This window comes from Haemorhous mexicanus, chromosome 1 (genome assembly GCF_027477595.1).
Source record: "Haemorhous mexicanus isolate bHaeMex1 chromosome 1, bHaeMex1.pri, whole genome shotgun sequence".
In the NCBI taxonomy this organism is placed as follows: Eukaryota; Metazoa; Chordata; class Aves; order Passeriformes; family Fringillidae; genus Haemorhous; species Haemorhous mexicanus.
In genome coordinates, this window is record NC_082341.1 from 27686244 (window position 1) to 27701247 (window position 15004).

Sequence of the window (15004 nt, forward strand, 5' to 3'; positions counted from 1 at the left end):
TAAACTACATCCAAGGTGCAGGAGAACTTCTCTGCACTGTGCATGGCTGAAGCATTCTGAGCTGCACAAAAGCAAGAGGTTTAAAGTTCCTTCATTCTTACGTGTTTGACACTGGAATCCTTCCCACTGTGGAGGACAATGACAGGTACTTGGTCCAATACACTCCCCACCATTCTTACATTCCTGAAGACAGATTGCTGCACAAACATAATCACAAACTATGGTTATAACCCAAGTGGTTACACTGAGTTGTTATTCAGATTTCAGGATGCTCTCACAAGAGGTGGAGTGCTTTTCAAACACAAGAGTCACATCATCTTCACTCAAATATGTGTCTAAGGCCAACAAGATATTAAAGAAGAGAAGCAACTAGAAACAAAAAGCCCTACAACCAAACCCCACATTCAGAGGTTCTGCTGTGACACAGATTTCTACAAAAGCCTGAAATACTGAATTAGGAGAGAACCATTAAAGAGCTTTATTTTTTCCAAATTTACCTTTCTAAAGCACACACCTTGGTGAAAGATCTTTTGTCTGTCATTCAACTGAACACCCAATGATCAACTTTGAATCAAGAATATTTGATCCAAAGTTATTTTCTCTGACCCATTTGTCTGCACATTTGTTCCCCACTTATTAAGCCATGATCTACCCCACAATTATTTCCATTCACTCATAGCTGATTATTTGATAATCAAATCTCTCCTCCACAGTGTCCAAGAATATCTCACCCCTGTAAATACTGGTAATATTTTTTTTCAAAAAACAACCCCTTTCCAATAATTACAGAAAGTAATCCAGGGAAATTTGTTTTTCCTTCATGCCATTAGAGAGCTTACTGCCCACATCAGTTCTTAAGCCTCGGGTGGGTACTCTGACAGACACTAACACTTTAGCCATCCTCATGCTGATTTTCATGCAGACTGTGCTTTTATCCATGCTGACACAATTTATTTATGCACCATCAATATCTCTGTTAAGATACAATGTGACCCACAGATGTACAACCATCACAGTCCAATTTCTACCTGTCCTAAAGAGCTTGTGCCCACTGCATCATTTATTCATATCACATCCAACTGTTTCCAGCTTCCCAATATTTCACTGAACTTCTTTTTCTATTATTTCTGGTTTTATGTCCTACAGCATAAATTGGATTTTTTTCACTTTTTTGACTCTTCTCTTTGTAGAAATGCAGATGTTTTTATTTAGACAAGAATCCAGAAAGAAACAAATAATATTTGCTATACAAGAATTTCACAGATATTTTGGTCCCATGATTTAGCCTAAGAACTGCATGGTATCAGGTCTCCATCCTAAATTTTGCTGCCAAGATATCCTAAATTTTCCTGCCAACTGTTTTTTCAATGTGTATATATGTTCTTCAGTTCTTTGGCACTAACTCTGTATTACTTGCATGGGCAGAGTTGCCCTGAATCTCATATTACTTTTAAGGTATGGTTGTCCTGGTAACTACAAGGTACTTACGAGTGTTACATCTTTTTCCTCTCCATCCTGAAGGACAAGAGCAAATGTTTGGGCCTACACATCTTCCTCCATTCATACACCTTGGCTCACAGACACCTTGAAATCAAAAACATCTGCTGTTTAATACACTTAATGATTACACAGTAATTTATTGGTTATTTTTGGATCACAGGAAGATTTTAACACTGGCTTACTTTTTTCACATCTTCTGCCTGTGTACCCATCAGGACAAGTACAGACATTATTTCTCATGCAGTGACCACCGTTCTTACAAGGAGGGCTGCAGACAGCTAAAAGGTACAAACAGGAGGAAAAGGCTGTACTTTGCATTTTGACTTGGTGATATACTTTTGGAAAACAAAGCGCAACAGTAAGATTCTGACAGCTTATATGAACATTCGGTACTATCCAGCCTGGCTTGTAAAAATCATATTAATGTGGTTTGGTGTAAAAATCTGTAGTAAAGGCAAAATTAGATAAAAAGGAGTCAAGGCTGGCAACTGTATGTGTACAAAAGTAACTAGACTACACATAACATACAATGGAATGGGATGAAAGCTGCTTAAATGTTGACTGCAATACAAGAATAATTTTGAGTCTTCATTCTCCTGGACAGTTGTTGAATCACTCATAAAATCTAAAAAATAATGTAATCTCTGTTTTACACCACTTCTCAGGTACATATCTTGATTGTTAATGTTGTGTCTTAATGTTTTCTCACAGATTTCCCCATAAAGTCAACTAAGGAGTGGGGAGAAAAAAAAAAAGAAAATATTACCATTCTGACAGTAGGCACCAAAGAATCCATGTGGACACAGGCAAACATCTGGCTTAGTACAGGAACCACCATTGAGACACACAGGATTACACATTGCTGCAGAAACAGGGTCAGGAAGAGTGGGAAGCATGATATCCCAATAAAGTCTATCAAATATGTGTTTCTGTTTCAAGAACAGGAATTAAACACCCAAGGTAACTGCAGGTAACATCATTCCCATAGAATCTTTACCCCAAATTAAAGGATCAGCACAAGACTTCCCAGAGGGGCTGCAGGCAGCAGAACTAACCTGCAGAGACTCAGGGGAGTGTGGGGGCTCTGCACAGAGAGCAGCTGCCCACTGCTGCCACCCAAGCCATGCAGTTCCAAATTTCAAACAATGGGAGGTCCTGTGGACGCTCTCCCATGGAAGCTGCAGGGGTGTTACCTGTGCTGCAGGTAGGTCCGTACCAGCCAGGTTTACACTGGCAGGTGTCCGGAGTGAGACATTCGCCACCGTTTTCACAGTACCTGCTGCAAACCACTGCCATGAAAGAAGGTGGAAAAAACATAAGGCAGGGGAGGAGACAGAGAGTGGGAGGACAAGAAAGAAATACATCACAAATTATTCTCTATTTGTTTTTCAGTTCTTTTCCAAAAATTACCACTGGAAGTAACCTACAATTCCTATCTGAAGAGGAATTGCTGAACAGAGTAATCTCGTCTCAAACCCATAATAGCAAGCACAGATGACAAAGGTAAATATAATGTCTTTCCAAGCAAATATCCATGGTCTGGTTATATTTAGTGTTAAAAAGGTAGACACTTTAATAAAAATTTTACACCAAATGAGAAATGCAATACTGAGATAAATGGACTGTGTTACATGATGAGAGAGCAGCTGCGTGCACACAGGAAAGTGAGACTGACAAGCAAAGACACTAAAATATCATGTCTGGGGAAAACCACTAATCACTTCTTCAGGAAAACATCCCATTCTCTTTATTCTTTGCACAAAGAGCAGCATTTTTTTGTCAGAACTGAAATTAGAACAGGAAAAACTGAAAACCAAAAGTCCTGGGATTTGAGGAGGAGACTAAGGTTTTTCTGAATTCAGGGCCAATGAAGCAATGGTACATTCAGGTGAACAATATATAAACAGCATGTCTAAATTTGGATTCTCTGAAGGGTACAAATTACCCACATAAAATCTACCCAAAATTAGGAGTTGCCAAATTTCAGTATGCATGATTTGATGTGTAAAAGATAATTTACATGATACAAAGTAATTCCAATCTTTCAGCCATGATCACAGCAAATTTTTCAATTTTCAGGCCAGGTAAAAGGAAAAAAGACAACATAATGTGGTTCTGAATTCAATCTTCCAGTTTCCCAGTCTTTCTGACACACCAGCTTCTGAATGTACCCCAGTACCTAAGCTATCAATCTGAGCAAACAGAAGTTAAAAAGCTGTCAGGACATATGGAACATCTGCATGTTTTTCTAAAGGTAATATCACATACACAATGTATTCATTTTTTCCATGTTTGTGAATAATAAAATATAAACTACCTGCAGATTTTATAGTGCATTATGTTTTCACAGTTTTGTGCAAATAATACCTGATGTTTAAAAAGCCCAGGTATAGGAATCGTCAAAGAGGCACAGGTCATTTGCTAACATTAGACAGAAGGCATAAAAAATTTAAACCATAATTTGCTTTCTTGCTCCTGAAGAACAGGAAAAATACTATGTATTTTTCTCTTATTCTGTTTTGCTTACTTGTATTGCATCTTGGTCCCACAAAACCATATGGGCAGGTGCAGAGATTTCTGGCCAAGCAGGTGCCTCCATTTTGACATGGTGGTTTACAATGTGCTGCAGATACAGAATTAAGTTCAAGGAATTGCCTCTAGAAAGATGCATGGACTGGTTATGCTTTATAAAAAATGAAATGTTAGTAACTGCCAGTGAGCAAAAAACTGGAAATAAAATAAGAAGATACAAGCAATGCCTTTTGACAGAAGTAGGCAACAAGAGCAACTTCACTTCAGCAGTACAGAGTCCCAACAGTGGTGGTCACCCTGAATAAAAGAAAGATGACACAATTTCCAGACTGTGCTTCCCACTCTTTAGGAGTGCTTAGCTTAGAGGCAACTACATTCATTGGTGAACTGCTCTACTTAATGTGAAAGCTAAATTTAGGCATATCCAATCATAAGCAACATTTACAGTGTGTATCAAGAAAATCAGGACATACACCAAAATGTAACTCAAGAGCTCTGTTAAAGTGACAGTAAAATGAACACACCTTCATTCTGTCAGAACAAACAGACATGGGAGTTGTTCACAGCATCCTTTGGGTAGTTATGGATTTAAAAGCAAAGACTGCTACATTTACCTTCCTCACAGGTGGAGCCACTGTATCCAGGTAAGCACTCACAGATGTTGGGCTTAATGCACTTCCCGTGGTTTTTGCAATCAGGTCTGCATAGAGCTGTAGGAAAAAAATCAACAGCACTCTGCAAATCATTAATTTGTGCCTATGAGTTACCACAGGCAAAACTAACATGCCATACTCACCAGCCTGACAGTTGTGACCAGCATAACCAGGCTTGCATTTACAAATATTGGGTGCCACACACTCCATATTTTTGCCACAGGGTTGTCTACATCTTGCTGAAAGGCAAAGAAGCAAACAAAGAAAGGAAAAAGGTAAATGAAAGTGGCATTTCAGCACACTGTGTCTTGCCTAATGTAGTGAACAAATCACAAGAGAATCCATGATGTCACTGTGCATAAATGCAAAGTTCAAGACATCAGGTATTTTTAAATGCATCCATACAACTAAAAGCCTGTAGGCTATGCCAATATTAATAATGCAAATGAGAAAATTCAATACACTACACTTTCCACTGATAATACAGTAACAATATACTTGTAAATATAAAGACATCTCAAGATTCTTTTTTTCAAAGCATTTAAGTGCAATAATTTGTACTACCTCTGCAAGTGAAGCCATCTCCATAATAACCATAAGGACAACGACCACACTTGACACTTCCATCCTGCCTTGGCTCACAGGGCACGCCAGGAAAACAGGGTAAATCAGAACAGGTCACTGCTTTAGGAATCACTGTTTCACTCAATTCTTCAGGAAGCATTTTTGGTGGGACAGTGACTTCCACAAGTGTAAAAGGTAAATTACTTGCTTGGTGCTTAGCTAATAGGTGCAGAACCCTTTGAGCATTTCCACCTTTGAATGCTTTGTTTGGCAAGGAATGTCCTTTGCTTATACTTGCTCTGCTGCTAGGGGAAGTCTTCCTGCTGCTCTCAAAATAGCTGAAGGCCTCAACTTGTGCCCTTGTTTTCTTCTCAGGTGATACAGCATGGCTCCTTGAAGACGCAGCCTTTACAGCATGTACTGAAGAACTGTTTTCCAAGTCAGCAAGCTGACCACTGATGGTGCCTAGAGCATGAGCAATGTTTCCAAAAACCACAGGTTGTACAGAAGCACTTCTCTGAGAATCAGGTGTCTTCCAGGCAGTGATTGTTTTTACTGTGGAAGCTGGTAGTGTGCTGCTACCGACCATTTCTGTAGAAATAAATCTCTTTGGGACATCTGTAGAACTGGGAATATAACCTGACATGCTTAAAACCTTCTCAAAGGATGATGGTTGAAAACCTACAGTATGTTAAAAAAAAGAGGGGAGAAGTATGTGAATACCATCAGACTTTTTTTCCCTTTGATGGTGGGGAATGTTTTCTGAACAGATAAATATACAGCCCATTCATTCTGTGCTTCAGGAAATCTCTCCTTGTGCTGTGTCAGAATGTAAGTATGCAGTAGAACCTAACTGGGAGAATTAGAGAAGATCAAGGTATTCTGATTATAACCTCTCCTGCCCTCACCATGGCCTTTTTTTGGCTGGAAGATAAGGATAAAGCATGATTTATAGGAGCAGATATTTTCCCACATGTGGTCAATAAACAGATTTACTGTCAGCAGATTATCAGCTCCATATATTGCTTTCAACTAGGTAAATGAAATAATTCAGACAGGATATTGCATATGGTTCATCAGTGTGTCTAAGCACTAGAAGCAGAGATAAAACCAAATGTATGTAGATGCTTAAAAATACTGATGCACCATGGACAGCATTCTAGGGGAACAAGCCACCAACTTGTAGCACAATTATTACCATGTTTTATTCTTCAAACTTTTTAATCAACTTTATCAAACTTTCTGCATGGGTTTCAGTAGTGGGATGTTTCAACTGTTTAACAAACATCAGAGCCTGATTCAGTCTCTTCATTCAAGAGAGCACAAAATGAATGGTAAATTCTTCATATTCTGCCCAGGGAAAGAGTGTGGTTTGTGCAAAGAATATATGGGGTTTTAGCACTATGGGGCAATAGAGGATTGAAACCCTAACCAATTTATAACTAGAAAATGGTTTACAAAAGGTTAAACTTTACTTAATCATCCTAAAGTGTGGTCTCCCACTGCTGAAAAGCAAACCATTTTGCAGCTGATGAAGAATTATCCAGCACTACCAGTGCAATGAGAGTCTTCCTTCCCCCCAAAAACAATTCAGACACATGAGACTTTCCTACAGAGAAACCCCCTGCAGGCACAGACCTGGAAATGCCAGCAACAGCACTTACAGAGTTTTGGAATAAAGACATTCACTTGCCATATCCTTCACCTCTCCTCTGAGTTGAAGCAGGAAAATGACATTCAACATAATGCCATAAACTTTTGTTTATCTTATATAACAGATGTCCCTATCCCCATGTTACCTATTTTATGTCAGTGGTTGGTCACTAAAACAAAAGGCAACTGTAAGAGTGTCATACATCACACTGTTAATAAAATCGTTAGACTGACCCAAGAGATTTGTTGATATTGACATTTCAGTCTCATTTTTTCAGATCAGAATACAACCCCAGTAATTAATAAATTGTGTCAAACTGAAACATAAAGTGAATAGCATAAAACTGACTAGAACCTGTATCTGCCAGCTATATTCTTATAAGCACGTGAATCAGAAATTCCATTTTCTTCAGGAAAAAAATCACCTTTATTCTTTCCAACTTCTGTGGAATCCTTCCTTTCAACATCAGTGTTGTCAAAGCTTTCTGAAAAGATGTGAAGGCACATTAGTAGTGCACAGAAGTAGCTACATTTTTTAAAATTTAAAAAAATTACAGAGTTAAAATTTTATTACATAAAAACAAAGCAAAATTCAGAAAGTAGATAAAAGTTAAAAAACATTTCTTAAAATTTTTTTAGCAGAGTATTTTAAAAATACAAGTTATTCAGAAATTGCATTTAAATAAATGCTTGGCAGCTGCCTTGGCTTGCATAAACATTTCTATGTTAATCAATCTAATAAAAATATTTTTTTTCAATAATTTATTAATAATTTCTCATATTATGAAAATAATGACAAAAAATGTCAAAAATATTCCACTGTATTATTCTACTCTGATGTAAAAGAATGGGGATGTGTTTTGTATCTGTGTTTTTCTATGCTAGAAAGTGTTTTACAGCTGTGTTGACCTAGTAGAATCTAACACTGCCACCAGCAGAGACAGAGCCCTGCTTTGCTGACTACTGAAAAGAGTTCTAAGTTATTGCTAGAAACATGAAGCACAATCAAAGATATTTTATCTGAATGACAGTAAGACAATACCATTCTTCTGAAAATCAAAAAGTTTTACCATGACATGACTTCCCATCTCCTTGAAGATTATTTGGGCATGGACCACAATAGTAAGAACCAAAAGTATTGAAACAAAATACTCCAGGGAAGCAAGGACTGGATGCACATTCATCTACATCTTCTTGACAATTTTTACCTGTATTGAAATACAGATTTAAAATTTTTTAGATAATATTGTGTCACCAGACTTTGATGGTATATTTATAAAAGTACAATGTATGCAAGTGCTGAGAAAAAAAAAGTTCAACCATTCATTTCAGTACATCTAATAAGAACAGCTGATAAGGTTTGCCATTTACATTTTTTCCTCTCATATCAAGTATTCTGCTTATTGTAGAATATGGAGAAGATGGGCTGTGGTGACTACATGCTTATCTGCAGGAGGAATCTCCTGTGTTTCCCGTGTTGGTGAATCTACCTTTGCAGAGGGAAACAATGCAGATTAGCTTTCATAATGAACTAAAATAAACAACTATTATAGTCATGCAAGAAAAATCTTGAAGTATATCATATACCTGTACCACAAGACCATAAAGTTTCTTCATAATACTACACCACGTACAACAGTAAGTTATTTACAGCGAAAAATTAAAAAAAGAAAATTGTAGACATAAAATTAAAAACTCCTACTTATCACTAAACATGATAAATGCATGGAAATAAAGCAGCAATTTACCTTGAAGTTCATGTGGACATTCACAGTAATAGCTGTTTATTCCATCCACACATCTGCCAATACCACACTGGTTAAGTTTACAGTCATCAGTATTCACTTGACAGAGATCACCTTCAAATCCAGCCACACACACACAAAGATATCTTCCACTTCCAGGTGGGAAATTAATGTTTGTCACACATGAGCCATTATTTAGGCAATCACATGATTTTACACTGACCTACAAGACATGCCCAATAAGACAGTTTTCTTTTCTTTAATGAACTAGCAATGAGTTCTGAAAACAGATATCTTAGGTATCTTTTTAGTAAGTGTCATTTTACTGTAATATTCATTACCTCTATTTCTACCTTGGTTGTTGCATTGCAGTCATCTGTCAAAGAAAATGTTAATTTGTGGACATTCATTGACACAGCTTTCCATGAAAGGAGACCTGATGGGGAAAGACTGGCACCTTCTGGACCAGAATCCAATGTGAAATGAATAGCAGAGCCTTCTGGATCTGAAGCCAAAAACTGATATAAAAAATCTTCTCCATAAAATGTCTGTAGCATTCCCTGAAAAGTTTCAAGCACTGGAGGCTGGTTATCTGTAACAAAAGAGATATTTTCCTCCTCTAAGGAAAAGTTGCAACATACTTTTAAAAATTAAAAGGAACATATCTTTCTGCTAAAGAAATCTCATGTACTTATTTCTCTAAAAATTCTAAGGTCATTTGAATGGCACAGGAAAAACACTTGACATTTTCAATGCTAGCCAGTGACTGCTGCCAGCAATAATCCACCCACTGTGACAAAAACCATGAAGGCAGAAGAAGGCATAATCAGTGTCTCAGCTGCTAAACTCTCTCATTTCTAATACCATCCTCCTTGTGGAAGAGGTTGTGCTCCTTAGGTTTGGAGTGTTGCCTCTGGTTTTCCTTCTTCTCAGAGATTTCTGACTTTGGCTGTATTGAGTTCCAGTCCATAACATGCTGATAACATGGAAACCCACTGACTCCCTCTCTGCTGGATGAGTTTCACCCTCTCTGCTGGATGAGTTTCATTTCATTCCTTCTATTCACATCTCATCCTTTTGCAACAGTTATATCTACCTTGGCTTTCACTACAAGTTTGGACTGGGACCAGATTCACCAAGACAGGCACCACAAGTCCTATTCAGACAGGACCTTTCCTAATCAAGGCAGAGTCTTGATTTCATGAGTTTTCCACTCATGAAGACACTTGTAGGATGGTTGTATTTGTGATGTTATAGGCTGGGGTTGGCAGGACAGGCTGGATGGCTAATATGAAAGCTCCAAGAAACATTCCATTTGGTGAAGGGACTAAGGTGATGTGTACATCCAAAGACTGAAATCTGCACCAAAAGAGCTACAACTTCTCTGCTGGAACTCTGTACTACAGAGAAAGAAAATGAAAAATTTAGACTTAAGTTTTCTCCTCATGGTATGGTTTCTAACTGGACTAGAGTACAGCAGCCTTAGATGTACTTAGATGCACTTAGATGTACTTAGATTTAGGCCATGTACCTATGCCATCAATGTAAACAACACCCAGATATTAAGTGTCTAATAAATAGGACATAATTTAATTTAATTTGTGATCTCCACTTGTTTGTAATCAGAATAATTTGTTGACATATACCTGTTAAACCTATGTGGTGAAGACAAACATATGTGGATGTAGCTGTGCTAAATATCAAGACTCTAAAGTACTAATAAGTTGTTAATCTTCATTAGTTATTTGCAATTGCTACATCAGGAGAGTCAGGGAAAGTAAATTAAAATATTACATATATGGTCTATATATGGTCTGGAAGCAATAATATAATTTTCAGAAACTAATATAAATTGCCAGAACACTTACCTAATTAAACTTAAAACATCACTATTATCACTATTATCATAAATTTAAAAACTTTGCAGACTTTCAACTACTTGGTATTAAAAATACTATTTAGAACTTACTTTCAACAACTGACCAAGTTAACTTTGATAAGTCAGGTCTGCACAGTAAGCAAGGGCTCGTTGGATTTGTGTCTCCTTCACCATAACAGAGTCCATCTATGTTGCATGTTTTCTCCTTTTAGAGAAATGAAAATGTGATTCATTAATGGTTTTAATTATCAAACTGGTTATGAATTTGTAAGTATCAAATAAAATCTAATCATTCTGCACTTCTATTAAACAACTAAGCTTGCTTTTAAATCTAAACAACTGATAGCAAGTTTGGTTTTAATTGGTAATTACATTAAGAACTTTTGATTTGATTTTTTACGTTTAAAATTGCCTCATCCCAGCTTCTCTTTCTGTGCATTGAAAATCCCTGCTGGAAACAAGAACAGGTATGTTCTGCTAATTTTTCTAGGTTTTTTTTCAGCCTGAAAAATGCATTATATTCATAACAGAGAGTAGTGAAACACATACCTTTAATGAACATAACCCAGATTCTTGTGGTTCACATGTCTGACAGGCTCCATCATACAATATCATTGTTTTAGAGTTGCTATAAACAAATCCATCATTAGAAATCTGCAAGGTGAGCAGTAAAAATTGATTAACTGATACAGGTATTGATAGACCCACCTGGTCTGCTAGCATGAGCTTCCTTCCATTCATTAACAGACACCCACATGCAGGTGTCTAAACCCTCACAAAAGCCATCAGAAATCTAATCAAATCTGCCAAGGAGTCTAGGCAGATTTTGACCAACCACACATCAGTGTCTAAGGTAAATTGAATTGTGTGCAGGCTCCATTGACCTTATTGACTCCATCTGTATGAGAGCTCAGATATCTGCTCACAGAGATTTCTACATGTGGCTGAGCTCAACTCGGTTCTACCAACGATGGATCCAAGGTCATTTGAAATACTCTAGGGTAACTACTTGGCCTTTAACTTCTGCTCTTGAAGAATGTGTGTCTCTGCAGGACCTAGGCTGTATCCACCAGTCCCCTTGCAGAAGAACACTGTTAAACAATACTTGACACTTAAGTTTAGGTGACAAGACTGACAAGACTTAGGAGACCCCAAGTTAAGCAAGTTGACTTCTCCCTTTAGTACCATTAAATAAAGGATAATATCTACGTGACATATTTTCATCCTAATAGGAACATTTGTAAGTAAATATTTGAAATTTCTGAGAGTACCTTTATTTGCCATCTGGCAAGGGGCTTGTCATCAACCATATCCATGACATCAGACTGCTGGCCATCACTTGGTAACTGGCAGTCAACTGCCCTGGCATTTTGGAAGACAGCTGGCACAGTTAGAGGTTCTTCAGGAATCCATTGTCTATCACTATACTGAATGTTAAGACAGAAAATTTTTCACTGAAATACATAATGAAAACATTTTTAACAGAGAAAAACTCCCCATGTATTGCAGAGTGTTTGAACCAGTCTAATGTGTCTGGATTAGAATGCAGTGGCAAATATTACATGACAGTATTTGCATACACAGATTTTTACCTAATCCTGCTACTGTGGAGGAACAGGCAGAGAAGGCTTTCCTGATGCATGGCCCTCTGGCACTGCATTGCCAAGGACAAACAGTCCTTCCAGCTGGAAGAGAACAGGAGGGTGAAGCCATGGGTGACCCTCAAACACCACTGATCTGACGTGCAAGTGCCTCTGCTCCCATGCCAGGACAGGCTTTAGTCAAAGGAGCAGATGAGGGCTTTGGCAGGGCTCAGGAATCATTCTGGGTCCTGGGGCAATACTGGCAGCTGGCCACTTAGCCCTTGTACAAGCCAAGAGGTTGTTCAATGGAACAAGTCACCACTGACTTTTCTTGACACCCACAGACTTTTCTTCTAAACTGCTGTGAGAACAGAGCATCCAAGGATCCATCTTGAGAGCTCAAGATAAGAGAGTAAGGATGACAACACTATTTGACTGAAGCATTGATGTGGAAGTGGGGTTAAGCATATGGAAAATAAATAAAATGAGATGGAACTAAGAATCCAGGCAGACTAAGAATCAAGAGAACAGCAAGTAAAAGGGATTTTGAGCTTGAGTAGTTTTTACTGAGCTTGCACTTTTTTTTTTTGTTATTGGAGCCAATCAAAACATTTATTCAATCCCAATCTTCACATGGAGAGTCATCTGCAATAAAGGCCTTGCCTTATTTTTTTTTTTAACAGAAAAAGGAACACTTTTGCTAAAAAGACATATGTGCTACTTCTGTTCCAGCCACTCATTTTTTTCTTTCACCCTATACTCATTTAAGAAATTCACAGCACAGGTAAGTATAAAAACTATATATTTCTGAACATGTAATTTTGAGTGAATTTAGTACTGCAACCTTTGAAATGTAGATACAGTCTACTTCTTCAGAACCCTGTTGTTACTAGCTGGAGGCAAGTTCAGATAATTTTTTCAGAAACAATTTAACCTTTCAAAAGCCAAGCAAAAAGCCTTCAGATCTGTAAGCATTCTAGGTCCTAAAATTCATGGAAATTGGAGTTCAGTGTAAAACAGAAGAAAATAAAACTGTATTTTTGTATTGCAGAGATTAAATATACTCTTATCCTTTACCTTTAAATTCTCTATCTCTGTAATCATTGGCTCCTGGCCATTTCCTACCCAAACCTGTATCAATTATCCACCCTAAACAGGGCAAGACAGCCCATGAACAATAGATTTGATTTAACATTTCAAAAGTGAAAATATTGAAAAGAAAAAGAAATTCTAGATTCTGTCAAAATTACTTTTCTACAAAATTTTGATAATTTAAGTTCAATCTCAAAATATGTGCAGTTCTATAATGTTGCAAGTCCATTGACATTTCCTTAAATTAACTATTTCTCCAGCCAGAAAAAATAAACAAAAAACCAGTACCACAAACTTCCTTTCTTTTGTATTCTCAAGGAAAAAAATAAAAGCAATAAAATGGCTCTTGTCAGTGAGAAGATCATCATTAAAAGTGACGATCTTTCTAATTAGGAAGTTTTTGTGTTGGGAGCAAAATACAGCATCACCAAGAGAGATTTCAGAATATCTTGCCATGAGTTAAAACTGAGATGTTTCAAACTGTGATAAGTGAACTCCCAATAATTGTCTTACTGCAAGCTTGGTCTAAAAGTCTTTTAAAATAAGGGGAGCATAAACCTACTCTCGACAATCATTTCAAGCCAACTTGAGTGGATATATGTTGAGTTTAAGAAAAATCTACAGCCAGCATTGCCTAATCTGTCAAAATAATTTCAGCATCTGCTGGAAATTGCTAAAGAAAACGATTGTCTCAGGAACAAAATTTCCCATTGAATGGTTCCCCTTTTGCCAGCTCTCACCCCCTCCATCATCACACCAATAAAATACAGTTTTACTTTTAGGGTTTTTTGTTCTCACATCTAACATGACATAAAAACTTGCATGCTGACCATTTATTCCAGGCTACAACTTGTAAATTGCTTATATATTTGCCTTGAAAATTTTTTTCAAGAATGAGTAACAACAGTCTCTCTACACAAATTCCCCTTAAGTTTACAGTGAAACATTTTTTAATCTCCTGTTCAAACCTGACATATATCATTAAATAGCCATGGTATTCTACCTCTGGGAAATGGACAACATATCAAAAATGCCTTTATCTTTTCTTAATAGATTTATTATGTTTATAAAATGGTATTTCAAGCATTAGATTTGAGACAGAAATCTAGTAATGGCTTTAACCTTGCTGTCCTTTTTCAAAGAAGTGGTACTTCAATTCCTCTCTATAAGCACTTAAAAACACAACGATGTGCTGGTTGTTACTAATAGGGCTGCCTTTGCCCTCTTCTGATGGATAGCTGCTGTGTGCTGTTATCTCCCTCCCAGCTGCTGAGCATTCCCATTATGTTTTGTATTTCTCTTATCATGGAGGAAACGGCAATCTTGCAAAGTCTTGAGTGTTTGCTGCAAAGTGCTGAGTGCCTTTGCTTTTAGCTTCCACTAAACCATTGGGCTGTGCCCACGTCAATGAATAATACGTTAGACATTTTGTCCCTTGTTCTCTAAGAAGTTTAAAATGTAATTGTCACTATTCAGGGAGACCTACTTGCAATTTGATGATTTCACATTTCAGGTTCAATGAGTCCCTGAAGCCATGTCCAAACACTCTCACAGATGTGCAGTCATGCTGTCGAATGTCGCACAGCCCAGCATTCTCCAGCTCCATAATTTCTGGAGCCTGGTCTTGGAAGCAGAGATTAGACAATAAATACTAATATGAGAACTCATTCATATGCATTTATATTATGCAGTAGCTTTGTTTTCCTATCCAACCATGAAAATTATGTAAACAAGAAAATCTGGGACCTGCTGAAAAGAAGCATAAACAGAAAGACTTTACAATGTTACACTGAAACTTTAAAT

General features: G+C 37.3%; 1 protein-coding gene across 1 annotated transcript in view; it reads right to left on the minus strand.

The window, feature by feature from the left end:
- VWDE (von Willebrand factor D and EGF domains) overlaps positions 1 to 15004 on the minus strand; it is a 31898-nt gene that overhangs the window by 3561 nt on the left and 13333 nt on the right. Inside the window, exons 12-28 of the mRNA XM_059843935.1 lie at positions 14688 to 14824; positions 11798 to 11953; positions 11076 to 11180; positions 10617 to 10731; positions 8989 to 9239; positions 8651 to 8870; positions 7973 to 8110; positions 7328 to 7387; positions 5250 to 5930; positions 4829 to 4924; positions 4647 to 4742; positions 4028 to 4123; positions 2694 to 2789; positions 2267 to 2362; positions 1683 to 1778; positions 1489 to 1584; positions 102 to 197 (exon numbers count right to left, since the gene is read on the minus strand). Coding sequence (XP_059699918.1) covers positions 102 to 197; positions 1489 to 1584; positions 1683 to 1778; positions 2267 to 2362; positions 2694 to 2789; positions 4028 to 4123; positions 4647 to 4742; positions 4829 to 4924; positions 5250 to 5930; positions 7328 to 7387; positions 7973 to 8110; positions 8651 to 8870; positions 8989 to 9239; positions 10617 to 10731; positions 11076 to 11180; positions 11798 to 11953; positions 14688 to 14824 — 2631 coding nt within the window. The remainder of the gene's footprint in view (positions 1 to 101; positions 198 to 1488; positions 1585 to 1682; positions 1779 to 2266; positions 2363 to 2693; positions 2790 to 4027; positions 4124 to 4646; positions 4743 to 4828; positions 4925 to 5249; positions 5931 to 7327; positions 7388 to 7972; positions 8111 to 8650; positions 8871 to 8988; positions 9240 to 10616; positions 10732 to 11075; positions 11181 to 11797; positions 11954 to 14687; positions 14825 to 15004) is intronic.